General features: G+C 46.9%; 1 protein-coding gene across 2 annotated transcripts in view; it reads left to right on the forward strand.

Annotated features, from left to right (window-relative positions):
- Positions 1-24,022, forward strand: part of OPHN1 (oligophrenin 1) — a 449,584-nt gene that overhangs the window by 258,600 nt on the left and 166,962 nt on the right. For both annotated transcript variants that reach the window (XR_011199075.1, XM_069210164.1), the window contains exons 7-10: positions 13,119-13,223; positions 13,823-13,952; positions 19,619-19,719; positions 22,024-22,115. Coding sequence is in view for 1 of the 2 variants with exons in the window: in XM_069210164.1 (XP_069066265.1) it covers positions 13,119-13,223; positions 13,823-13,952; positions 19,619-19,719; positions 22,024-22,115 (428 nt within the window). In the remaining variant the exon portion in view is untranslated. The remainder of the gene's footprint in view (positions 1-13,118; positions 13,224-13,822; positions 13,953-19,618; positions 19,720-22,023; positions 22,116-24,022) is intronic.

Consider the following 24,022-nt stretch of genomic DNA (forward strand, 5'->3'; position numbering starts at 1 on the left):
GCAGAAAGGTACTGAAAGTTTCGAATAGCGCGCATGATATCGCGCAACCCATAGGTAGGACCCTGTCTACATATATGGCTCCATCTAACTGCATGCCTAGGAGGTCAAAATCTGCTGGGTGAATTGGTAACAAACGGAAAGCCGATTGTATATCACATTTCGCCATTTCCGCTTTTAACCCGCACCTCAGGACTAATTTCACTGCGTCATCCACCGACGCGTAAATTACTCTGGTATCTTCCTGTGCGATAAAATCATTTACCGACGCCCCTTCAGGCCATGACAGATGATGTATCAGCCGAAATTCGCCTGGCGCTTTCTTGGGAACTACTCCTAATGGGGATATCATTAAATGATCCGTTGGCCAGTCGAAAAATGGACCTGCTATTCTCCCAAGTGTCACCTCTTTGTCTATTTTGTCGCGTATTACTTGCGGCTGTTCGTTTGCAGACCGTAAATTATCCGCCCATCGCCTCTGCCGAGGACCTTGATAACCTACCCTAAAACCTTCTCGAAAACCCCATTCCAATTGTCTGGCCCTATTCTTGTCTGGGTATTTGCGCAGCCATGGCAACAATACATCTAATCTAACTGGCGTAGGCCCCTTTTGGCGTAGGAGCACCTTGTGAGCCCCTTCCTCTTGACGCCCTCCATTGCTCTGCCGGGCTGTTGAGGGAGAAACAGTGTATGACTGGATGACGACCCCCGCACTTGGAGCAGTCATGTTTGAACCTACACTGAGCCCTTGAACAGAAACCCTTGTTGAAATTCCAACAAGCCCCTGTGTTACTCGCCTGCGTTTTTGTATTATTTCCCGCCCCTCCCAGAGCGGGGCGCGCCTGAAAGGGCTTATATGTTACAGGCAACCCGCTCGCCGTATGAGTGGATGCCGCTGTATGTGCTGATGCCATCCATTGCATCCATAATTCTGGGTCTACGTCCCCCCATGGTTTCTCGGGATTGATGCTCACCCGGGCTCTAAACTCCTCGTCATAACTTAGCCATGCGAAACCCCCAAAATGCATCTGAGCCTTCCTAATGATATCCATGTACTTAAAGAGCGCGATGGCCCGGTCTGGGTATTTTTCGCAGTATATGCTAGCGAAAATCAAAAAGGCAGATGTCCAATTGTCCATGGTAATGGGCACCCTAGGCCTGCGTGCTAACTCCCACTCCTCTTCCTTGGAGCCTTCTTTGGCTTGTATGTCCCTATGTAGTAGTTTGAAAACGTCAACATATTCATGTTTCCATATCTTTGTCTTAGTTTTTTCCGCGACATGAGACCCTAAAGGCATGGCCAAACCCATGTACGGCAGGCGCTTCTTGTGCGCTCCCCCTTCTTTGTCCTCCGCGTTCTTGCTCTCCCCAATGGGCGGGCTAACCGCCGTTGTAGTACTGGTGGCTGCCGTCTCTTTATCCTTGTTCATGTCGCCCTTCTGTGCTACGACCTCCCCCGGGTTATCCAAAACTGACCCATCTCCCACACCTATTGATTTGCTCGTGCGCGTAACCTTACTAGCTACTCCCCCGTCACCCCAAACTGACCACCATCTCCCCTTACCTCCAATTGGTTCATCCCCATAACGCGGCGCTCGCCTCGTCATTCCGCCACGTGGCCTCGATAGCCTTACACTTGACGGCCCTTCCGCCATGACGTCGTCCTGAAAAAGAAAAGCAGAGGCAGGGGTTGCGCCGCACTTGCGCCCCCGCCCCCCCCCTCTCTTAACCTCGCTCCCTTCCTCCTCACGCACTTCTCCATCTTCCCACTCTCCTTCATCTTCGTCATAGTCCAATTCCAACTCATCATCCTCTTCCCCGCCTCTTTTGTTTTCCATATACCCTTGAGGTTTGTTTGACGGTAGCTCTATTGTACTTTGGCCCACATGGCGTCCGCCAACCTGCTGATGTCCCCGTTCCCGCGGTGTAGAGAAGGCCGCCGTAGACCCCTCTATTGCTTCGTTCCAACGCGCTTGGGCCGTATTGCACCCCGTTGGTGTCCCCTTTTTCTTGCCAACCTCCGACGTTGACCTTGTGCTGCCTCTCCCCATGTGGCCGCCTGAACCACTGGGGCTTTCCAAGCCAACCTGCCCCTCGGCCGCACAAGCCTCCTGGAACCTACCTTCTCCTGCCTGTGGTATCCAAACCCAGCTACCTTTGCTAACCCCTGCTGCCTGTACCCCCTTCGTGTCTGTGACCTCTTTAACTGTTTTGGTACCCTCGCGTCGCCTCCCTAGCTCCTCCCTGTCTTTGCATAACTGCGTCCATCTGGCCTCGGTTTCAGCCACAGCCCTACGCTGTTCGCGAATTCTGGCTTCTAAATCCCATGTTTCTGACTGGTCCCACCTCGCCTGGGGGGCAGGTCCGTGTAGCCCCCCCTCCATAATCACCTCCCCGGATTGCTTAGGTAACTTCGCCTGGCGTGGGGCTGGTTTGACCCGGCCCGCCCCTGCCCTGGGTCTCCCCAAGTATTTGCCTCTTTTCTTGGCTGGCGGCCCATGGCCCATGTGTAATGCACTCCCGCTCTTAGGGCGTGACAAATCCAATGGGGCCTGCAACCCACTGGGCCCCGGCGCTGGCTGTTCGGTCCCGACCCCCTGTTGCCCCGGGGTTTGCCCTGCCATGTCATCCCCTGGCCTGCCTGGGGGCCCCCCGCGTGCCGGGCCTGCGCCGCCTGCTCCCGTATCGCCTGCGCCCTGGTCCTGAGTGCCCTGGGTCTCCCCCCCAAACATTAGCGGGCTCAATACGTTAGGAGTCTCGGGCCGTACCTCTGTGGCCCGTTCCTGTCTCACTGGTACTTCCTCTGTGTCCCCTTCTGAATCCTGAGAATCGCATGCTGCGATTGCCGCCGCTACCCCGCTTGACGCAGCCCGTGTTGGGCGTGTCATGCCCACCCAAGCCTGCTCCAATACCCCGGGCCTAAGCAAATCAGCCCTCCCAGCCTCGCCCAGTACCCGGAGTGCTGCCCTGACAGCCTCCGCATCAGGAACGTTAGCCATGTCCCCCTATGCCTTGCCCTGTACACCCCCTATTTGAAAATATAAAGAATTTTTTTTATTTTTTTTTTATTTTTTTTATATATATTATATTTTAATTATCCTCCCCGAAGGCCCTTGCTGCTGTGGGCCTTACCGCCTCCTATGTGGCCCCCACACCCTTTTTGCCCCGTGTGTCTAGCCCCCCCCCCACCTTGATACGCCTCCCGGTTCTTTAAAATTTTTTGGCAGGCCCGCCCAGGCGCTGCAGCTGTGTGGCCTCGTCTGACAGCAACCGCGTGGTACCTGTGTGAAGGCCCCAGCTGGAATGCCGCCTCGCGGCCTCCCGAAGAAATTGACACGTCTCCGGCGCTATGCGGCGAAAACACGCGGGAACCCCTGCAGGCCAACGCGCGCCTGTGCCCTCCTGTCCGTGTCTTCGTGCCGGAGAAACAGTCTCCCGGGTTCCGGGGACTGTCGGGAGCGCCCGGGGGGGGGGGGGCGCGGCCCAGGCCGCGCGTGTCCTAAATGCCGGCGGGACGCCGCCTACTAATTTGCCTGCCCGGCCCCCGCGCAACCACTATATGCCTCCCTGAACGCCCACCCCACCCCTTACCGGTTGCAGATGCACCGGACCCTGCCTAAAAGCTCCCTGTACTCGCCTGAATTGGGCCCCAACCTGCCCTCGCCGTCTCCTAACCTGCCGCTCCACCTCAACACCTTTCCCCTCTAATGGTCGGCCCGGAAAGAGGCCGACCCCACCCCTCCAAACCCTTTTATCCCCTCCCTAAACCCACCCCTACTCACCTGTCCCCCAATCACGGCGCACCCGCGCCACTTCCTGCAGTCCCGAAAAGACCCGCGGAGAGACTAGAGCGAGTCTCTCTCTCCGCGGGCCCCCCCATGGAGCTGCCTGGTGAAAACCGCTACGTATGGTGGGCTGACAGTGGCTTGGCCAGTAGAGGGGGCGCCCCCAGCACCTATTCTCTTCCCACCTGGCCCGTGAAACGCTGAATTATCCCCGCAGCCTGATTGGAAGAGAAGTTATCGCCTTGGATGAGCAGTACATATGGTGATGCTAAGGGGGCTTCACCCTGGACATTCTGCAGAGTGGACAAGTGCTGCGCCCGCTCCTGGTGGCTAGTAGCAGGTGGCCACCGTTGGTCCGCAAGAGCTAATTCCACGAGTCATTTTCAGATTATCCACATGGGTAGGTCTCTCAATGAATGCAATCAGAAATTATTAACATTATTATTACCGGAAGGCTCCAGTCCCCGACAGCTCCGGTGTCCAGCGTGAACAACTTTTAAAATAATCCTATAACGCCCAACTTTAACAGGGATGCTTTATCTACGTAATTCTTGACAGTCAGTCAAACCAGAATAAACAGTCAGCACTTCCGGTGCCGAGTGATCGAAGTGTCACGGTACGAGCTGTATCTTTTAAAAAGCTGTGCTGCGCTGCCCTCTAGTGTCAGGGGGCTGCTATCTCTTCATAGTATCGGTGTCTAACCTGGTGAGTGTTCTCGCGCTGTTGTGAAGTCTGGATTCCTGAACTGAGAGTACGGCTCCCAAAACCTAACAGATCAGTGGCAACAAGGAGTACATCACCCAGAGCACAGCCAGATGATGAAAGAAAGTGCTGCACTTCAAGCAGGAACAGGATTCACCACACTGAGTGTAACACGAGACAGTCACGCCTCGAGACGGTTATATCTCGAGTCAGTCACAGCTTCAGCACCTCATGCTTAATGCTTTGTAAAGAGAGACAGTCACATCTTCAGCACTCTGTACTTAATGCTTTGTGAAGCGAGACAGTCACATCGTCAGCACTCTATACTTAATGCTTCTAAGCGAGTCAGTCACATCTTCAGCACCCAATGCTTAATGCTTTGTAAAGCGAGACAGTCACATCTTCAGCACTCTGTACTTAATGCTTTGTGAAGCGAGACAGTCACATCGTCAGCACTCTATACTTAATGCTTCTAAGCGAGTCAGTCACATCTTCAGCACCCAATGCTTAATGCTTTGTAAAGCGAGACAGTCACATCTTCAGCACTCTATACTTAATGCTTTGTGAAGCGAGACAGTCACATCGTCAGCACTCTATACTTAATGCTTCTAAGCAAGTCAGTCACATCTTCAGCACCCAATGCTTAATGCTTTGTAAAGCGAGACAGTCACATCTTCAGCACTCTATACTTAATGCTTTGTGAAGCGAGACAGTCACATCGTCAGCAGTCTGTACTTAATGCTTTGTAAAGCGAGACAGTCACATCTTCAGCACTCTGTACTTAATGCTTTGTAAAGCGAGACAGTCACATCTTCAGCACTCTGTGGTTAATGCTTTGTGAAGCGAGACAGTCACATCTTCAGCACCCAATGCTTAATGCTTTGTAAAGCGAGACAGTCACATCTTCAGCACTCTGTACTTAATGCTTTGTGAAGCGAGACAGTCACATCTTCAGCACCCAATGCTTAATGCTTTGTAAAGCGAGACAGTCACATCTTCAGCACCCAATGCTTAATGCTTTGTAAAGCGAGACAGTCACATCGTCAGCACTCTGTACTTAATGCTTTGTGAAGCGAGACAGTCACATCGTCAGCACTCTATTCTTAATGCTTTGTGAAGCGAGACAGTCACATCTTCAGCACTCTATACTTAATGCTTTGTGAAGAGAGACAGTCACATCTTCAGCACTCTGTGCTTAATACTTTGTAAAGCGAGACAGTCACATCTTCAGCACTCTGTACTTAATGCTTCTAAGCAAGACAGTCACATCTTCAGCACTCTGTGCTTAATGCTTTGTAAAGCGAGACAGTCACATCGTCAGCACTCTATACTTAATGCTTCTAAGCGAGACAGTAACATCTTCAGCACTCTGTACTTAATGCTTCTAAGCAAGACAGTCACATCTTCAGCACTCTGTACTTAATGCTTTGTAAAGCGAGACAGTCACATCGTCAGCACTCTGTACTTAATGCTTTGTGAAGCGAGACAGTCACATCTTCAGCACTCTATACTTAATGCTTTGTGAAGAGAGACAGTCACATCTTCAGCACTCTGTACTTAATGCTTCTAAGCGAGACAGTCACATCTTCAGTCACATCTTCAGCACACTGTACTTAATGCTTCGTGAAGCGAGACAGTCACATCTTCAGTCACATCTTCAGCACTCTGTGCTTAATGCTTTGTAAAGCGAGACAGTCACATCGTCAGCACTCTATACTTAATGCTTCTAAGCGAGACAGTCACATCTTCAGCACTCTGTACTTAATGCTTCTAAGCAAGACAGTCACATCTTCAGCACTCTGTACTTAATGCTTTGTAAAGCGAGACAGTCACATCTTCAGCACTCTGTGGTTAATGCTTTGTAAAGTGAGACAGTCACCTCTTCAGTACTCAATGATTAATGCTTTGTAAAGTGAGACAGTCACATCTTCAGTACTCAATGATTAATGCTTTGTAAAGCGAGTCAGTCACATCTTCAGCACTCTGTACTTAATGCTTGTAAAGCGAGACAGTCACATCTTCAGCACTCTGTACTTAATGCTTTGTGAAGAGAGACAGTCACATCTTCAGCACCCAATGCTTAATGCTTTGTAAAGCGAGACAGTCACATCTTCAGCACTCAGTACTTAATGCTTTGTGAAGAGAGACAGTCACATCTTCAGCACTCTGTGGTTAATGCTTTGTAAAGTGAGACAGTCACATCTTCGCCATCTCATACTTAATGCTTTGTAAAGCGAGTCAGTCACAGCTTCAGTCACATCTTCAGCATTCTATAGTTAATGCTTTGCAAAGAGAGACAGTCACATCTTCCGCACCCAGCGATTAATGCTTTGTAAAGCGAGACAGTCACATCATCAGCATTCTATAGTTAATGCTCTGTAAACAAAGACAGTCACATCTTCAGCACTCCGTACCTAAGGGTTTGTCACACGAGACAGATTTTTAGCACCCCATACTTAATGCTTTGTAAGAAGATATAGTCATTCCTTCAGCACCCCGCAAGCAGCGTTTTTAGCAGTTTGAACTCAGTTTGCTGGTTATCGTACAAATACGCATGACTGGTTCTCTTTGGCGATGTAGCATTGGGTGAAGAGCCCCAAACACATTGAAAGTGTTATAAGAAAGTTATAAGAAACGTTGCCAACCCAAAGCATGTGGTGGACCCTCCTTAAAGACTGATTATATATGCGAGGAAGGCGTGTCATGTCCCACTGTAGCTGTTGGTATCTGCACAGAATGACGGCAGAGAATCACAAAGGGGATCTCATGTCTTTGCTCCCTGAAGTAAGCACACTCTTAGTTAGGGCTGTCAATCTAATCCACAAAACATATTGATGAGTCCAAGTTCCAACCACTTGAAGGTGGGCGTGATTGGTAAAAGAGAACATAGTTTTAGGAAAACCAGATACTCAGTAGAGTTTTTACTTGTGTTGAAAGTTGACGAATCGTCTGTCGGCCAGGAGATGGTCAGAAATTGCATTAACTGGGAGTCCTTCTGATATTAGATGAAGTTGACATCCTGGATGAGAGTGGCAGAAAAGCCATACAAAGGGCTGGAGGTGGTATTCACAGGCTGTCTTTTAGGTCGAGTGTTAGCGCTCGCCCTGCAGTATACTTAAGTATACTTATATTGTGGGTTAAAGCAATTTCATTTGTCGGTTGCCCTGTCCTTTAAAAATTCTTGCTCGCTAGTGGTCAGTTCTGCCTTTTCCTCCCTCCTTTTTCTGTTTCAGAGCAGTGACCTAGTACTGTATCGTTCCACTTTGGTTTCTTTATCTGTTGCTGTGAGGGACTACTGTCACCATTTCTTTGGTGCTCCCTTTTAGGCTGGTAGCTGTCTGCGTTTTATTGCGTTCCATTCCTCCCACCTCCTCCATGTCCCGGACATTTGTTTTGGCTTTATTCCAGTGCTGTCCTAGCTTATTGTACTAAATAAAGGGCTTCTGAAATAAGCTTATTTTACTAAATAAAAACACCATATGCCCTTGCATCGCATCGCAGAGAGTCTCTCTATTTCTCCAGGGCCCCTCCCTGTCAGCACTCAGGACATCACACACAGCGCATTGCTTATCTCCTTTACGGAGCCATAAATCTTCTCAGGCTGCTCTGCTAACTTCATTAAAGCTTTTTTTTTGTTTTTGCTCCTGGGCGCTGTTGTCAAAGAATGACAGTTAACTTGTTTGAAATGTGCGAAACCAATTGCATTGCAAATGCTTGTTTCATTCTGTGGTAGGGCTAGGAATAGACCTTTGTGTGGGTGTGGTGTATGTGGAATGTGGAGGCCTTCTGGTGTGCAAAAGGCTGGTGTGTGTGGGTTTCAATGGCAGATTGTGGCGAGGCAGTGGGAGCTGGTACTTACCTGGGTGGCAATCTTCCTCTTGCTTTCCTCGTATTGTCCTGTATCTTCTTGGAGGGACTTTCATCAAGACTGCACCTTCCTGACTTATCTCGCTATACACCCAACAGGATGGGACCGCACAATGTACTGTGCAAATGTTTATTAATACCCACCTGTATATGGCACATGGACCCTGGGACGCCCAAGCTGGCCTAATCCATCCTGTCTCTGGTTTAAAACCCGGTTGAACTAATGTTCTAGCTTCCTGTCTGTTTAGTTATGTCTTCTATTCATGACATTCCATTTCAGCTCCTGTTTTATAATGTGAATGAGTTAATGCCTGGTCCCTTGGCTGCCTACTGTGTCATTTGTTATCTTATGATTTTTTTGTTTCAACCTATATCGCTTTGAGACTGTGTTAGTCACATCTTGGACCACCCCAGGCAGTAAATCTGTGTTACATCATGCTATTGGGTGTTGAGCGTATTACTCCACTTCCTCTTGAGTGTTTTCATTGCAGAGATTGAAATTCATTATTTAAAACATGTGCCAGGGACTATTCGTCGAATGCGGAAGCCATCTTGAAAAGAAGACTCTCCCCTATAAATCAACACATTCTGCATTATAACCACATGCTTATTTGAAGTATGATGCAGGTATTTACATACTCTATAGTACTTTCAGGTGTAATTTAGGACGACAGTACTTTTATGTGCTAAAGTAAGATTCATAAAAACAGTTTTGTTCAAACACACACTTTACACATAATGTAGAGTATTTGCATCATTTTCGTGAACATGATTAAAGTAGGCCCTTGGTTCTGATTTTATAGTGTTGTTGTTCGCTTGTACCCTGTTTGTAAACCTAAAAGAGGCGTCAGTTCTTGCCTGACGTTGGAGAGCACGACATTTTGGGCTGGTACCATTCTGCACATAGAGAAGGGGTCCACAAAGGGGGCCGCCATGTTACCTTCCGCTTACCTATCCAGGAGCAAGGCTTTGAAATGGAGGCAAATTTTAATGGACACCCCATCCTTAGCTGATACTTAAAGCATATTGTGAGAGGACAATGATTGAGTTAATTGTGCCATTCGTGATATGTGCAGAAAGGGGACATTCTATTTCAGTTGCCTGTAATTAATCTTGTCTCTACAGCAACAAGAAAAACATTATTTACTTTCTTTATTTAGGCTAAAGTGCTTTTTCTTTACAAAGGCAGGACTCACTCTGCAGGCTCCTCTTCACTTGCCAGCACTTACTTTTTGACAAGAAGACAAGTCGTGTAATAAAAGACTCCATTAGTTCCTTCTTTAATGGCATTCTGCAAAGTAAAAAATGAAGTTTTAAAACAAAAAGATTCTCCTGCGTCCTATGTAGCAACATTACAGCAAATGTTGCATTATTTGCATTCCTAACTAAGGCCAACTTAATATGTTAAGCATGACTGCACACAAATCAGAGAATAAATATTGTTAATATGTAGAATTATGGCTGGGTAACAGTGAATTAAGGGAATGTTTTTCACCAAGGGGTTCTGAGTGACGTCAAGAAGACCACAAGAGCGAAGCTCGAGTTGTCTGTGATGTCACTCATAACCCCGAAGTAAAAAACATACCAGTAATTCACTTTTTACCCATCTTTAATTTTATGTTATGCATGGCCCCCAAAATCATCTTCTCCTGCCTTCAACTACTGCACAAGGGCAAAGGATAATGGAAGAGCTATCCATAGCATGCCCTCGTCTCCCTGATGCAAATGTGAACAATAAATATCCTACCTGCAGTATGTAACCAAAGCTGCTACCTCCCCTGACTTCCTCTCCCCTCCTGCAGAGGTGCTTTCTACTTTCAGTCAAAGCAGACAAGCAGAGCTGCACTGACAGGCTCTCAGAGGACCTGTCATCTGGCCGGGAAAGGTTTTATGACATCACAAGAGTTGATAACCAACTGTTGTGATGTCATAGCAAGGAATTATGACTTTCAGAAATTTAAATAAAGCATAGAGGCTCTCTGTGCGAGCCATACATAACAAAACTGTTCTTTGGCAGTCATGTTTACTCAGAACTGGAGCACACAATTACGCCCTCTAACCTGCTGCTGAGGTTTATAATGGTTGCAAGAGGTTCCAAACCCAAGCAATAGCTGTATAACAAGACAGACGATGTTTAACAACTGGAATAGCTAAAGGCAAAGGGGCTATAATTTTATCAGAACACTTCACCCGCTGACGGTAGGGTCGAGTGGGAGAAGAAACATGGACTGCGGGTATATGGGAGGAGAGAAGAAACAGGGACAGAGGGTGGATGGGAGGGGAGAAGAAACAGGGACAGAGGGTGGATGGGAGGGGAGAAGAAACAGGGACAGAGGGTGGATGGGAGGGGAGAAGAAACAGGGACAGTGGGAGGATGGGAGGAGAGAAGAAACAGGGACAGAGGGTGGATGGGAGGGGAGAAGAAACAGGGACAGAGGGTGGATGGGAGGGGAGAAGAAACAGGGACAGAGGGTGGATGGGAGGAGAGAAGAAACAGGGACAGAGGGTGGATGGGAGGGGAGAAGAAACAGGGACAGAGGGTGGATGGGAGGGGAGAAGAAACATGGACTGCGGGTATATGGGAGGAGAGAAGAAACAGGGACAGAGGGTGGATGGGAGGGGAGAAGAAACAGGGACAGTGGGAGGATGGGAGGAGAGAAGAAACAGGGACAGAGGGTGGATGGGAGGGGAGAAGAAACAGGGACAGAGGGTGGATGGGAGGGGAGAAGAAACAGGGACCGAGGGTGGATGGGAGGGGAGAAGAAACAGGGACAGAGGGTGGATGGTAGGGGAGAAGAAACAGGGACAGAGGGTGGATGGGAGGAGAGAAGAAACAGGGACAGAGGGCGGATGGGAGGGGAGAAGAAACAGGGACAGAGGGTGGATGGGAGGGGAGAAGAAACAGGGACAGAGGGTGGATGGGAGGGGAGAAGAAACAGGGACAGAGGGCAGATGGGAGGGGAGAAGAAACAGGGACAGAGGGCAGATGGGAGGGGAGAAGAAACAGGGACAGAGGGCAGATGGGAGGGGAGAAGAAACAGGGACAGTGGGAGGATGGGAGGGGAGAAGAAACAGGGACAGAGGGCAGATGGGAGGGGAGAAGAAACAGGGACAGAGGGCAGATGGGAGGGGAGAAGAAACAGGGACAGAGGGTGGATGGGAGGGGAGAAGAAACAGGGACAGAGGGCAGATGGGAGGGGAGAAGAAACAGGGACAGTGGGAGGATGGGAGGGGAGAAGAAACAGGGACAGAGGGCAGATGGGAGGGGAGAAGAAACAGGGACAGTGGGAGGATGGGAGGGGAGAAGAAACAGGGACAGAGGGTGGATGGGAGGAGAGAAGAAACAGGGACAGAGGGTGGATGGGAGGGGAGAAGAAACAGGGACAGAGGGTGGATGGGAGGGGAGAAGAAACAGGGACAGAGGGTGGATGGGAGGGGAGAAGAAACAGGGACAGAGGGCAGATGGGAGGGGAGAAGAAACAGGGACAGTGGGAGGATGGGAGGGGAGAAGAAACAGGGACAGAGGGTGGATGGGAGGGGAGAAGAAACAGGGACTGGGTAGGAAGAAGAGTCAAAAAAAGCGCTATGACTCAGCCAGCGTTGACTGCATCATATCGCCTTTTAAGAAGAAATAGTACCTGAATCACAGCGGGAGGTGCAGATGGCCAATGGAGGGACACTAATCAAGCATAAGTAATCTTGTTCTTGGTCCATGCACTACGGAAAGAAAAGAAAGTGAAGCATTGCAAGCCCTGCCCAGTTAGGAGGCAGCAAAGAAGAGTGATGGTGATGCCAATGAATGGTAAGCAATGGGCGGGTTCCAAGCCCATTACTAATACCAAGAGTCTCACAAGCCAGAGTGCAATTGCTAGCGCTTGCTCACGCACACAAGACCTGAAAAGTGAGAAGTAGAAAGACAAGTATTGTAATGTGCAGAGGGCTTATACCAATCAGTATTGACCCTCAGGTGGTGTGGGTGGAACAATCTGATAGCATTGTAGCCCTTCTGCCTTGGTATTTAACCAGCATCCGAGGCCCTCACCCTGATTATAGCTCAAGTTCAGGGCCTCTAATAATCGTTATGGCCTTTAGCAGCGGATGATAGATGTACCATGTTCCTATGTGCTGAGTATGTTAAATATTAACAGGTTGGGAGTGCCTTGGTGTGTTGCATAGATTATGCAACATTTCCTCCCATGCCATACATGGAAACTGCTTTCAATGAAATACCTTACTTTTGCATTTTGTGAAATGTTGAAAATTGGGGAACACTTTGATGGCTAAATGATGTCGTTTAATACGGTGCCTAGATGCCTTTCGAATCACTAATGTATTTAATTGAAAGAGCATTTATTTACAACTGCTAAGTATTACTGCAGACCCTACTTTTAAGAGTGCCTTGCCTAGCTTCAAGGAGTTTAAAGCTCTAACCATTTTTTGCAACTTAAAAAAAATATATACATATGCACTTTTATTAATAACCCGCTCGTTTTTGTCTCACAGGGAGTGACTTCATTGTACTTGGCAAAGCTAACAGTCCTGCCTTAGTGTGCTAACCCACAACCAGCGTTTGTGCATACCTGAGTTTGCATATTAGAGCAGACTTCTTGGTTTTGCCAAAGCTTGATTGAACCCGTGAGGTTAGCCCGTTTTTTAGCTGTGGCATATTTCCTATTATTAATATTGCTTGTCAGCTTCTGTTTTACCCACATGGTGAGTCAATGCTGGTGCTTGGCTGCTGTAACATTCCTTCTCTGATTCTTTCAGGTTTTGGCCTTTCTCCACTGCCTCTTCACTTCCAACAACCTGACCTTTGAACTCACCCAGGACTTCCTGCCATATAAACAGCAGCTTCAGCTGAGCGTCCAAAATGTACGTTTCCACAGGATTTCAACAATGTAAATGATTTCTGCTGGCGTTCGTAACCCTTGCTGCCTCGATTGGATCAAAGTTATGAGATAGCTGAAACCCCCAAAGTCACCTTAGCTTCTTACTGCCAGAGTCCATATAAAAGCCATCAGCATGTATACTGCCAGATTGACTCAGCCTTTCACCATTAACCTGTTGATATAATGAGGTCCATGTACTCGAGTGATGCAATACCCCGTTATCAGCAATTTGAAGATGTGTGCTTTGCAGGCAGATTAATACTGTTGTGGTTAACAGTAATACTGCTACCAAGAACTGTAACAGTGGCAATAGTATTGCAGTTTTAATGTTGTATTATTGTATAATTATTGCCACTGTTATTATGTGGCTTTTATTATCCTTGTTATTGTCTTGTCTGGTAAACATAGGTAGTTGTTGGCTTTGAACATAAGGTAGCCTGTGGGAGCCATTGACAGTGGGTGAAATGCTGTTAACTCTCCCCCTTACCATGATGAAATTTAGGCCTCCATCCCACTGTGCTGAAATGCTGTTCTCATTTTACATCCTTGGTGGTACCCACTCAACCTGCTCTTTTCTTGCAGACGAGGAACCACTTCAACAGCACGCGAGACGAGATGGAGGACCTGAAGAAGAGGATGAAGGAAGCCCCCCAGACCTGCAAGCTGCCCGGGCAGACCACCATCGAGGGATACCTGTACTCGCAGGAGAAATGTAATGCGCCTGTTTGCGTTTACCTCATAGGCAGGCAGCGCCTCTCGGTGGGTCTGGTGGCTCAGTGCACTAATACAGCCGCTGCAGGATTTTCTGTTTGTTCCCTGGGTCAAATATTTGAATCACTGAGGACTCACTCAGCCATTTATTCTCCAGAGGTCAATAAAATGAGTACCATTCAGTTGAGTAAAGGATAACATCTGTTTTGTTAGAGTGGGCCCCTAATGAAGGATGCTGGACTCATGCTTCTTCTCCAGTGAGGGTGTCTGCTAGGTGCACCTCATAGGGCTGCACTGTGGGATCAGAGTCTTAGCATCATCGAGTAGAACTAATCCCATTGTGAGAGCTCACATCCAGACATGTGGCTTGCAGTGACATATGTCTGCCAACAGTACCCATATTCGTGTCACATTCTTCATCAATTTCTAACTCTTTGACATACTCTCTCTTTGGCTCCTGAGGTCACCTAGATGAGGGAATGACCTAAACTCAGTCTGCTGTTCTGGCAGCCACTGAGAGTGGGATAGGTGTAGTGTGAGGGGCACTTGGTGAAAGAGGCGGTCTGCCATCTTTTCTGTCTTCTTTGACCTTTGTCTTAACCGCAGTGTCCTAATTCCCATAGTGAGCTGAACTGGGCCTTCCTATTGGAAGAAATGTACTGTATTGCTCGCCCTCCTGTTGGCCTCAGACGTACAAACAGAAGTTCTTCGTTCACTACAGCTCGACCGCAGGCATGCCTTGTGCTGTAAGCTGCCCGTATGATTGGCTTCAGCCAGTTAGTGCTTAATTTGTTAACACATGAGTGCTGAAGCCCTGAGTTTTTTGGAGCAGTTTGCTGCTGGTATTGCCAGGTTGCCACATAACAAGGCTCCTTACTCTTGATTCCACGTCATCCCTCGTTCGTCCCCGCTGCCCACTTCTCGTATCTCAACCATCTCTCGTTCTTTTTTCTACCGCCTTTCTCTCTTTGTCCCTGTTTTCTCTCTTTTCTGCCTTTCTCTCTCTTGATCTGACTCAAAGCCTGGTGATGAAGATGAGTCCAGGTGCCCACATATGAAATCTGCCGCTCTGATGCTGAGATGATTATCTCAGACCACTTACTCCCCACACTGTGAGTTTAATGGCTCAGACTGAAACTGCTGTGGGCAGGAATGCTTTGCAAGGTGAGGGTTCCCGTGTATGTGCAGATATTCAGAGGGAAGCTAGCCTCGGATCCCCTGTACTGTGTACCAGAGGGGAAGCTAGCCTCGGATCCCCTACTCTGTGTGTCAGAGAGTGTCAGAGGGAAGCTAGCCTCGGATCCCCTACTCTGTGTGTCAGAGAGTGTCAGAGGGAAGCTAGCCTCGGATCCCCTACTCTGTGTGTCAGAGAGTGTCAGAGGGAAGCTAGCCTCGGATCCCCTACTCTGTGTGTCAGAGAGTGTCAGAGGGAAGCTAGCCTCGGATCCCCTACTCTGTGTGTCAGAGAGTGTCAGAGCGGAAGCTAGCCTCTAATCCCCTACTCTGTATGTCAGAGAGTGTCAGAGGAGAAGCTAGCCTCGGATCCCCTACTCTGTGTGTCAGAGAGTGTCAGAGCGGAAGCTAGCCTCTAATCCCCTACTCCGTGTCCCAGAGAGTGTGAGAGGGAAGCTAGCCTCGGATTCCCTGTACTGTGTACCAGAGGGGAAGCTAGCCTGGGATCCCCTACTCTGTGTGTCAGAGAGTGTCAGAGGGAAGCTAGCCTCGGATCCCCTACTCTGTGTGTCAGAGAGTGTCAGAGGAGAAGCTAGCCTCTGATCCCCTACTCTGTGTGTCAGAGAGTGTCAGAGCGGAAGCTAGCCTCTAATCCCCTACTCTGTATGTCAGAGAGTGTCAGAGGAGAAGCTAGCCTCGGATCCCCTACTCTGTGTGTCAGAGAGTGTCAGAGGAGAAGCTAGCCTCTGATCCCCTACTCTGTGTGTCAGAGAGTGTCAGAGCGGAAGCTAGCCTCTAATCCCCTACTCTGTATGTCAGAGAGTGTCAGAGGAGAAGCTAGCCTCGGATCCCCTACTCTGTGTGTCAGAGAGTGTCAGAGGAGAAGCTAGCCTCTGATCCCCTACTCTGTGTCCCAGAGAGTGTCAGAGGGAAGCTAGCCTCGGATACCCTACTCTGTGTGTCAGAGAGTGTCAGAGGAGAAGCTAGCCTCTGATCCCCTACTCTCTGTGCCAGAGAGTGGCAGAGGGAAAGCTAGCCTCGGATCCTCTACTCTGTGTGTCAGAGAGTGTCAGAGGAGAAGCTAGCCTCTGATCCCCTATCTCTGTGCTGGAGAGTGGCAGAGGGAAGCTAGCCTCGGATCCCCTGTACTGTGTACCAGAGGAGAAGCTAGCCTGGGATCCCCTACTCTGTGTGTCAGAGAGTGTCAGAGCGGAAGCTAACCTCTAATCCCCTACTCTGTGTGTCAGAGAGTGTCAGAGGAGAAGCTAGCCTCTGATCCCCTATCTCTGTGCCGGAGAGTGGCAGAGGGAAGCTAGCCTCGGATCCCCTGTACTGTGTACCAGAGGAGAAGCTAGCCTGGGATCCCTTACTCTGTGTGTCAGAGAGTGTCAGAGCGGAAGCTAACCTCTAATCCCCTACTCTGTATGTCAGAGAGTGTCAGAGGGAAGCTAGCCTGGGATCCCCTAGTCTGTGTGTCAGAGAGTGTCAGAGCGGAAGCTAGCCTCTAATCCCCTACTCTGTGTGCCAGAGAGTGTCAGAGGGAAGCTAGTCTCGGATCCCCTACTCTGTGTCCCAGAGAGTGTCAGAGGGAAGCTAGCCTCGGATCCCCTACTCTGTGTCCCAGAGAGTGTCAGAGGGAAGCTAGCCTCGGATCCTCTACTCTGTGTCCCAGAGAGTGTCAGAGGGAAGCTAGCCTTGGATCCTCTACTCTGTGTCCCAGAGAGTGTCAGAGGGAAGCTAGCCTCGGATCCCCTGTACTGTGTACCAGAGGGGAATCAAGCCTCGGATCCTCTACTCTGTGTCAGAGGGAAGCTAGCTGCAGATCCCTTACTCTTTGTGTTCGAGCTAGCCTCGGATCCTGTACTCTGCGTGTCATAGGAAAGCTAGCCTTGGATCACCTGCTATGTTTCAGAGGGAAGCTAGCCTTGAATTCTCTTCTCTGTGCCAGAGGGAAGCTAGCTGCTGATCCCCTACTCTGTGTGTCAGATGGAAGCCTGCCTCAGATCCTCTACTCTGTGCCAGAGGGAAGCTAGCCTCAGAGCCTCTGCTCTGTGCATCGTAGGGAAGCTAGCCTCAGAGCCTCTGCTCTGTGCATCGTAGGGAAGCTAGCCTCAGATCCTGTGCTCTGTGCATCGTAGGGAAGCTAGCCTCAGATACTCTACTCTGTGTCAGAGGGAAGCTAGCCTCAGAGCCTCTGCTCTGTGCATCGTAGGGAAGCTAGCCTCAGATCCTGTGCTCTGTGCATCGTAGGGAAGCTAGCCTCAGATCCTGTGCTCTGTGCATCGTAGGGAAGCTAGCCTCAGATACTCTACTCTGTGTCAGAGGGAATCTAGCCTCAGATACTCTACTCTGTGTCAGAGGGAAGCTAGCCTCAGATACTCTACTCTGTGTGTCAGAGGGAATCCAGCCTTGGATCCTGTGCTCCGTGTGCTAGAGGGAAGCTTCCCTCAGATCCCCAGAAGAGGTGCAACGACCAGTCGTAGAGTGCTGCAGCTAGTTTTGAGAGGCTGGACATCGTCGTGCCTGGCACCAGGACTCTGGCAATCACCAATTCCCGAGCAGTAATGCCTGCTCAGAGTTTCACAATATTTTTCCCTATCAGGACATTCTGTTTCCATAGGATTTTCAATAGATGTGTGATTTTTCTCTATTGACGCAACTGCAAAACATATTGGGTATGTGTTTACTTAAATTAATGTAAACTCACTCATTAATTAATCCGTTTGCATTGTTACAGGGTTCTGATTAATTCAAGTCAGAAATCATTTTAGCATGCAAAATGAAGAGTATGTAGACAAACTCATCATGATGTAGTGCACACCAGTCCATTGTGTAAGTGAGCACAGTGGCTGCGAAGAAGCCCTACTTTAGTAGCTGCACGGGAAGGCTTTTCTTCATATGTAAAATGTTCTGTACTGTGAGAGATACAAAAAGAAAAAAGTAACAAGCATTTGCAATACAAGGGGACGCGCGTTTGCTCGAGTTAGAGCTTTGCGTTTTAAACTCCTAACCGGACTTCATAAGAGAAACGCAAACACACAAAAGGAAACAGAAGTTCGCTCACAGTGAAACGTATTGGCAAAAGTTCAATTATCCATGTAATAGGGTCGATGTCATGCAAAGCGCATGACTACTATCCAGCGTGATCGTGCTGCCTGTGAAATAAATATAAAAGTAGTCCAGAAACCATATGGAAAACATGGAGTCTTGCATGTTTTCAGTAGTTGGCCGGTGCGCTTGAGAAGGGCTAAACACCCGAAAAGGTATGACGTATGCATCCCTTTCTCTAATGCAATGAAGCGAATTGTAAAAGGCAAGCCCACGAACCAACCAAACTGATGGGCGTGCTTAAAAGCCCATAGTGATATTATACCCGGGACAGAGCGGTTTGCGCTCTACCCTAAAAAGTGGAACTGTACTGAGGGCAGTCAGCTCCAGGCGTATCTACAGAGGAGTAGGTATGTGTCTGGAAATCTAAGCCTTGTATGGCTATCCGAGGCATACTCCTGTGAATAATGAGAAAGGCAGTGTAAACAGACCATACAAGTGTTAGTCTACAATCAGAGGTGGCTGCTGACTTTTAAAGTGATGGGCCATAACTGTGAGTATTATAAAGGGAATCAACTTGACGATCCAAGCCCTCCGAGTCCCGAGGTTAATCCTGCCACCTCACGCTGCCTGCTTCTAAAGATGTAACCTAGTCGGGAAAAATAAGCCTGAGCTCCCCCAGCCAATCCAGGCACTGCTCTTATGCTGCATATGATACTAAGCAGCATAAGAGCAGTGCTAGGATTGGCTGGGGCATGCAAACACAACGCTCCATTGAAGACCAGTGGGGCTGTGTCTTTGCTGACGCAGCTCCATGGCAGCCTTCAGTTTGGAAGCTTGAACTGCGCATATTGGATTGGCCACAGCAAAAATACTGGCCAGTCTCATGCACAGCTCAGTTTAGGCCTCAGCGGCTGGTCCCACCCATGTCGAGCTCCGTAGCCCCGCCCATAAGGAAATACAGTGAATGGAGGTATGGCCATACGGGGTAATTTAATTTGTCAAAAATAGCCTGGGACCATAGTGGCTTGCAGCAGTAGGGGGTCAAAGCCCCTGTGAAGAAACTGCCTCTGTCTACAATTTGTATGTCTTCCTATTTTGAGATTCAGATTCAAGGTGTCCAAGTAATGTTGGTCCTTTCATAAGCTCAGATTCTTAAAATGATGGAGTGTTGAAATGATGAATGACATCCAAGCTCTTCAGAGATGCTGCATTGCAAAATCACTTAATACCCAACAAACAGTTGTAAATGCAGAGTTTGCTTTAGAAATGAAAAAGAAGATATATTCTGAACCCCAGGATGTAGGAGCTGCTCTGAGTGCAGCAGCCAAGCGTTCAGAGGAGCTTCCATCCATCCACGGTATATGCGCCCCCCTCTGGAAGAGTGCATGAAGAACATCTGGCAGCGGAGTCTCACTGTGGGCTGCCCTCTCTCTCTCTCTCCAGGGGCCCTGGGGATGTCCTGGGTGAAACACTACTGCAAATACGAGAAGGAATCTCGCGTCCTGAAAATGATTCCACTGGAGCAGAAGCCGGGCGCCAAGCAAGTGAGTATCTTCGACCTGTAACTAGTTGTGCTTGGTGGAGACATGTGGAAAATCCCTGAAGCCAGAACGCAGATATAGAAAGGACTGGAAAGGGCAATTCTGTTAACAATGATAACATTGTAATGAACAAGCATTGGCGAAGTCAATAGGTCTGGCATTAGCCACTGAGCTTTTGGCTCTGCCAATGCCTATTTTGTTTTTGTTTGTGAATGATTTTATATGAAGGCACACAATTCTATGCAAGCAGTCGCTCTCTAACAGTATATATATATATATATATATATATATATATATGTTCACTAAGAACAACCAGTGGTTACAAGTAAGTTATAGTTAGATTGGTGTTTTACCCATACAAAACATAGAAATTCAGCAGTTATAGTTATACTTATGTTAACAAATGATAACCCGTGGTGTAAAGTAAGTTAACGGCATGAGTTATAGTTACTCCAGATAAGTATAACTATAACTACAACTATAACTTATAAATTTTTATGGGTAAAAAGTAAACCTAACTATAATGTCCCTGTAACCTTTGGTTTTCTTAGTGAATTTCTTTGTTTGTTTTAAATGTAAAGTAATATATAATTACCGTATGCTAATACATCCACCGCTGTTCATGGCCTTCGATCGTGCAGATTTGTGCTTGTCGAGTATGGTCTCATACTCGTCCTTGGCGGGAAAGATCTGAAACGGATATGCATATATAATGATTATCAGTCTTTGCCTATTATTGTGCTTATGTGCACATTGTCAAAGAGCAGAATCGCATCACTCATAGTCGGGTAAGGCAGTGGCTGAAGTGGGTTCACACTGAGCCCCACGCTGTATGCTGTTGTGAGCAGAAGCAAAATGTGAATGACACAACAGCAGACCAATGGATGAAGAGAGCTTAAATAAAGCCCTTGTAAGTATGTATGATTTAAAAAAAAAAGACAAAAAAAAAAGGTCTTGGCTAACTCCAGACCTAAAAGCTAGCCCCATCTAATTAATGAAAGAGAGAACTAAAAAAGTGGTAAAATACTTGAATGAATGTCAGCCATGATAATTAAACTGTGCCACTTTCCAGTCCATTATCATTCTGTTTACTGTGCCACTACAAACAGGAACCACCCACATGTAAATCATCCTTGTCCCAAAATAGACAGTGAGAGGTCTAGCCTGAACTGCTCTGAGGCGCCCCCTCTTATGGTAACGTAGGCAAACAGACATGTTTTGGCTTTGTTGGGCCACACCGATGAAACGCAGCTTTCTCGATTCCTTTGTCACAGCGTGGTACTTAGTAAAAAGCCAGTCAGAATATCCTAGGACTGCTTGGGTTCATTTAATGTTACTGTTTCATGAAGCGCCCGTGTGCTTACATATATGTTAACTGACTTAAAGATCTTCTGCTAGGACCTTTCATGACACAAAGCTCCTCCTGTGGGAAAATGAAGGATACATGAGTGAAACAAAAATAACTTTTAACAAGTTTCTTACTGTTATGACTGTGTCCCTGTTTAAGTGTTTCATATCCAAAATAATGCTCATAGAATAGCCATGCCTCAATCAAGCCCCTTCTCCCTAATGTCACAGGGGTGTTTAGTCATTGGTGCGCCAGGCAAAGAAAACAAAACATTTCAGAATTTGGAGCCACTAAACCTGAGTTTGTATCCTAGATTCCCCTAGGGCTGACATGCACACAGAAAATCTCTATACTCAGGCAGGGAATTTACCAGCATGTGCACGACTATTATGATCTTTATTAATTGGAATTAAATTAATTATGGTATTTAGCTGAGAAAGCTAATCAAACTTGCTTCCCTCGTGAGCTGTGGGAGCAGTCGGTTGTGAGGTGAAAAAAAGGAAACTTAGGTTCTGAAGTTCATTATTCACAAGGCATTGGGAGGAACAACAATTGTAGAGGGTTACGCACGGCTTCCCTATTGGTTGACCTATTGATTCACTGCACCAGAAAGGTTGATCTCCTCTTCTGCCCTTGATTTTTATCATACGTTTGCCACCTTACTTAAACAAATTTGCAAGGGGGTCTCCTAAAAAATCTGGATACCTTTGAATTGGTACAAATAATGCTTAATTCATAGTTGAAATTTTAAGCGAGAACCTTATATTTAGCTGACTCAGACACCTCCAACTTCAACTCAGACTGCATTATGTATTATTCATCTGTATTTTTGTACTATACTGATCACTAGAATTTGTAGCCTGCATTTAATGTCATGAGTAAAGATCTTGTCTTCCTCAACACAGATTGAGGAAAACCACTTCTTTCTAAAAATGTGATCTTTCTGTTCGTCTTCTCAGACAACATCCGATTTCACGCTGAAGTCGTGCATTAGGAGGAAAACGGACTCCATCGACAAGCGGTTCTGCTTTGATATTGAAGTCAATGAAAGGTAGTTTTTAATGGATTTGTTTTGACAAATTCAACAGTTATGATTGTAGGCAAATGTAATGTTCTATAAGTGAAATCTTTTCAATGCTCTCAACCCAGGGGTGTAAGAGAATAAATATTGCTAAAGAAAATGCCCCAAAAGCCCCAGGTTACTGTATTAATAGCTCACTGTTCTGTCTGTGCTTCGCGTACATTCAGCTTGTACATTGAGGGTCTAAGGTCTCGCTGTGGGAGAAAATGCACCTATGATGATGAAGATAATACAACTAGTAATAATGGTGATAGAATTACATACTTATATTAGTACAAATAATGATTATTATAATTTTGTAACAAAATAATTGTTGTTGTTATTATTGTTACCAAATACCAATAAAGCACACTGCAGGAGTATAAATTTAATAAGCATTTCATTGCCTCGTGATTATTAGATTAGGTTATGTCACTTGTTTCACCTTTTCTCACGGTTTCAAAAATTAGAAAAATTTGCCATGCCGGCGGCTCCTATTTAAACAATCAGTCCAGGCCTGGGACTCTCTACTACTTCCTTTGGGCCACCACCAATCTTTTTTGTCCCATACATCCTTAAAAATATGGCTATTTAATATCTAATCTTACTCTAGTCCAGAATGTTGTTCAGTGTTGAATCTGGGACACGGACACCTTATTAATGATCCCAGATTATAAAACCTGTAAGTAAAGTCTACCAGCCATGTTTGCTGTATCTGAGTTGCACATGAATTCACCCTGTGAATTGAATATATTGGACACATGATTCTGAGTGGGACCAAAAATCCTTCCTTGGGAACCCAGTAACTCTGCATTCTCTGTATATCACTACTGGATAAATCACACACATTCTTTGTTAGGAATAACATAACTTTATATGTTTCTTCAGTGACACTTCTGAGAGGACCACAGGACCTAACCTATCTTAAGAGCTGAGTAATTATTTATGTTTCCTTGTAAATAGCCTCTTGGTGGACCTAACACATATCTTTCATAGTTTAGTAGCTCTGCTTCCATGTGAATCATTTTTGAGCTTACCTTTTAAACATTCCTTTGGAATTAAGGAAATCCCTTGCCTCCCTGTACATCCAGTTAACTAATTATGGCTACATCTCTACCGATACATCTGCACATTGCCACACACCGCAATTGCCCAGTTGCTTTATTTGATGATTGGGGTGCACTCGCCTTTCTTATTTTACTTTTACAACCTCACTGGCCCTCAGTGAACTCCCTAATACCCACCCTCCTTTTCTTAAATGTATTTAAAGGATTTATAATATATCACAAACACATAGGATAAGAAAGTGAATTGGTGATGTTATAAAAAGTTTGATGTAAAAGCAGCCCTTATGATCAAGACCCTCCTCTGCTCTGCACAAAGGATTCCTAACAGTCCACCCACTGTCCACCAGAAGCCATCCGAAGCAGCCTGTGGCCGCACCTACTGACCCTAACTTCACATGCATGAAATGTGCCATTGACTGAGACCGTATGCAGGATTCTTGTCAAAGGTAGATACATATAGGACACCTCCATAACATACCTGAATGTATAGAAGGAATGGTACTATATCTTATACACTGCTCCCCTTGTTCAAAAATCTTCTACTGTTACTTTGAAGATGATTAATGGTACTGGTGATGTAACATGTGATTTCTTCAGTGATATAATCTAATGTTGAGGGAAAAGCAAAGTGGTCCATGCCACCATCCATGATGTCATTTTTGGTGTCCAATGTTATAAATTTCTGGTAAGGACCAGTTTGTTTGGGGGCGCAAAAGTGGCATAGGTAACCTTATTGGTCGATTATACTCTGCCTTATAGTTTTCACCTGGTAACATTACTGTCCCTTGAGCGCAATACATTAATTGCATTTCTCAAACATATATATTAACC

The sequence above is a fragment of the Pleurodeles waltl genome, chromosome 2_1 (genome assembly GCF_031143425.1).
Source record: "Pleurodeles waltl isolate 20211129_DDA chromosome 2_1, aPleWal1.hap1.20221129, whole genome shotgun sequence".
In the NCBI taxonomy this organism is placed as follows: Eukaryota; Metazoa; Chordata; class Amphibia; order Caudata; family Salamandridae; genus Pleurodeles; species Pleurodeles waltl.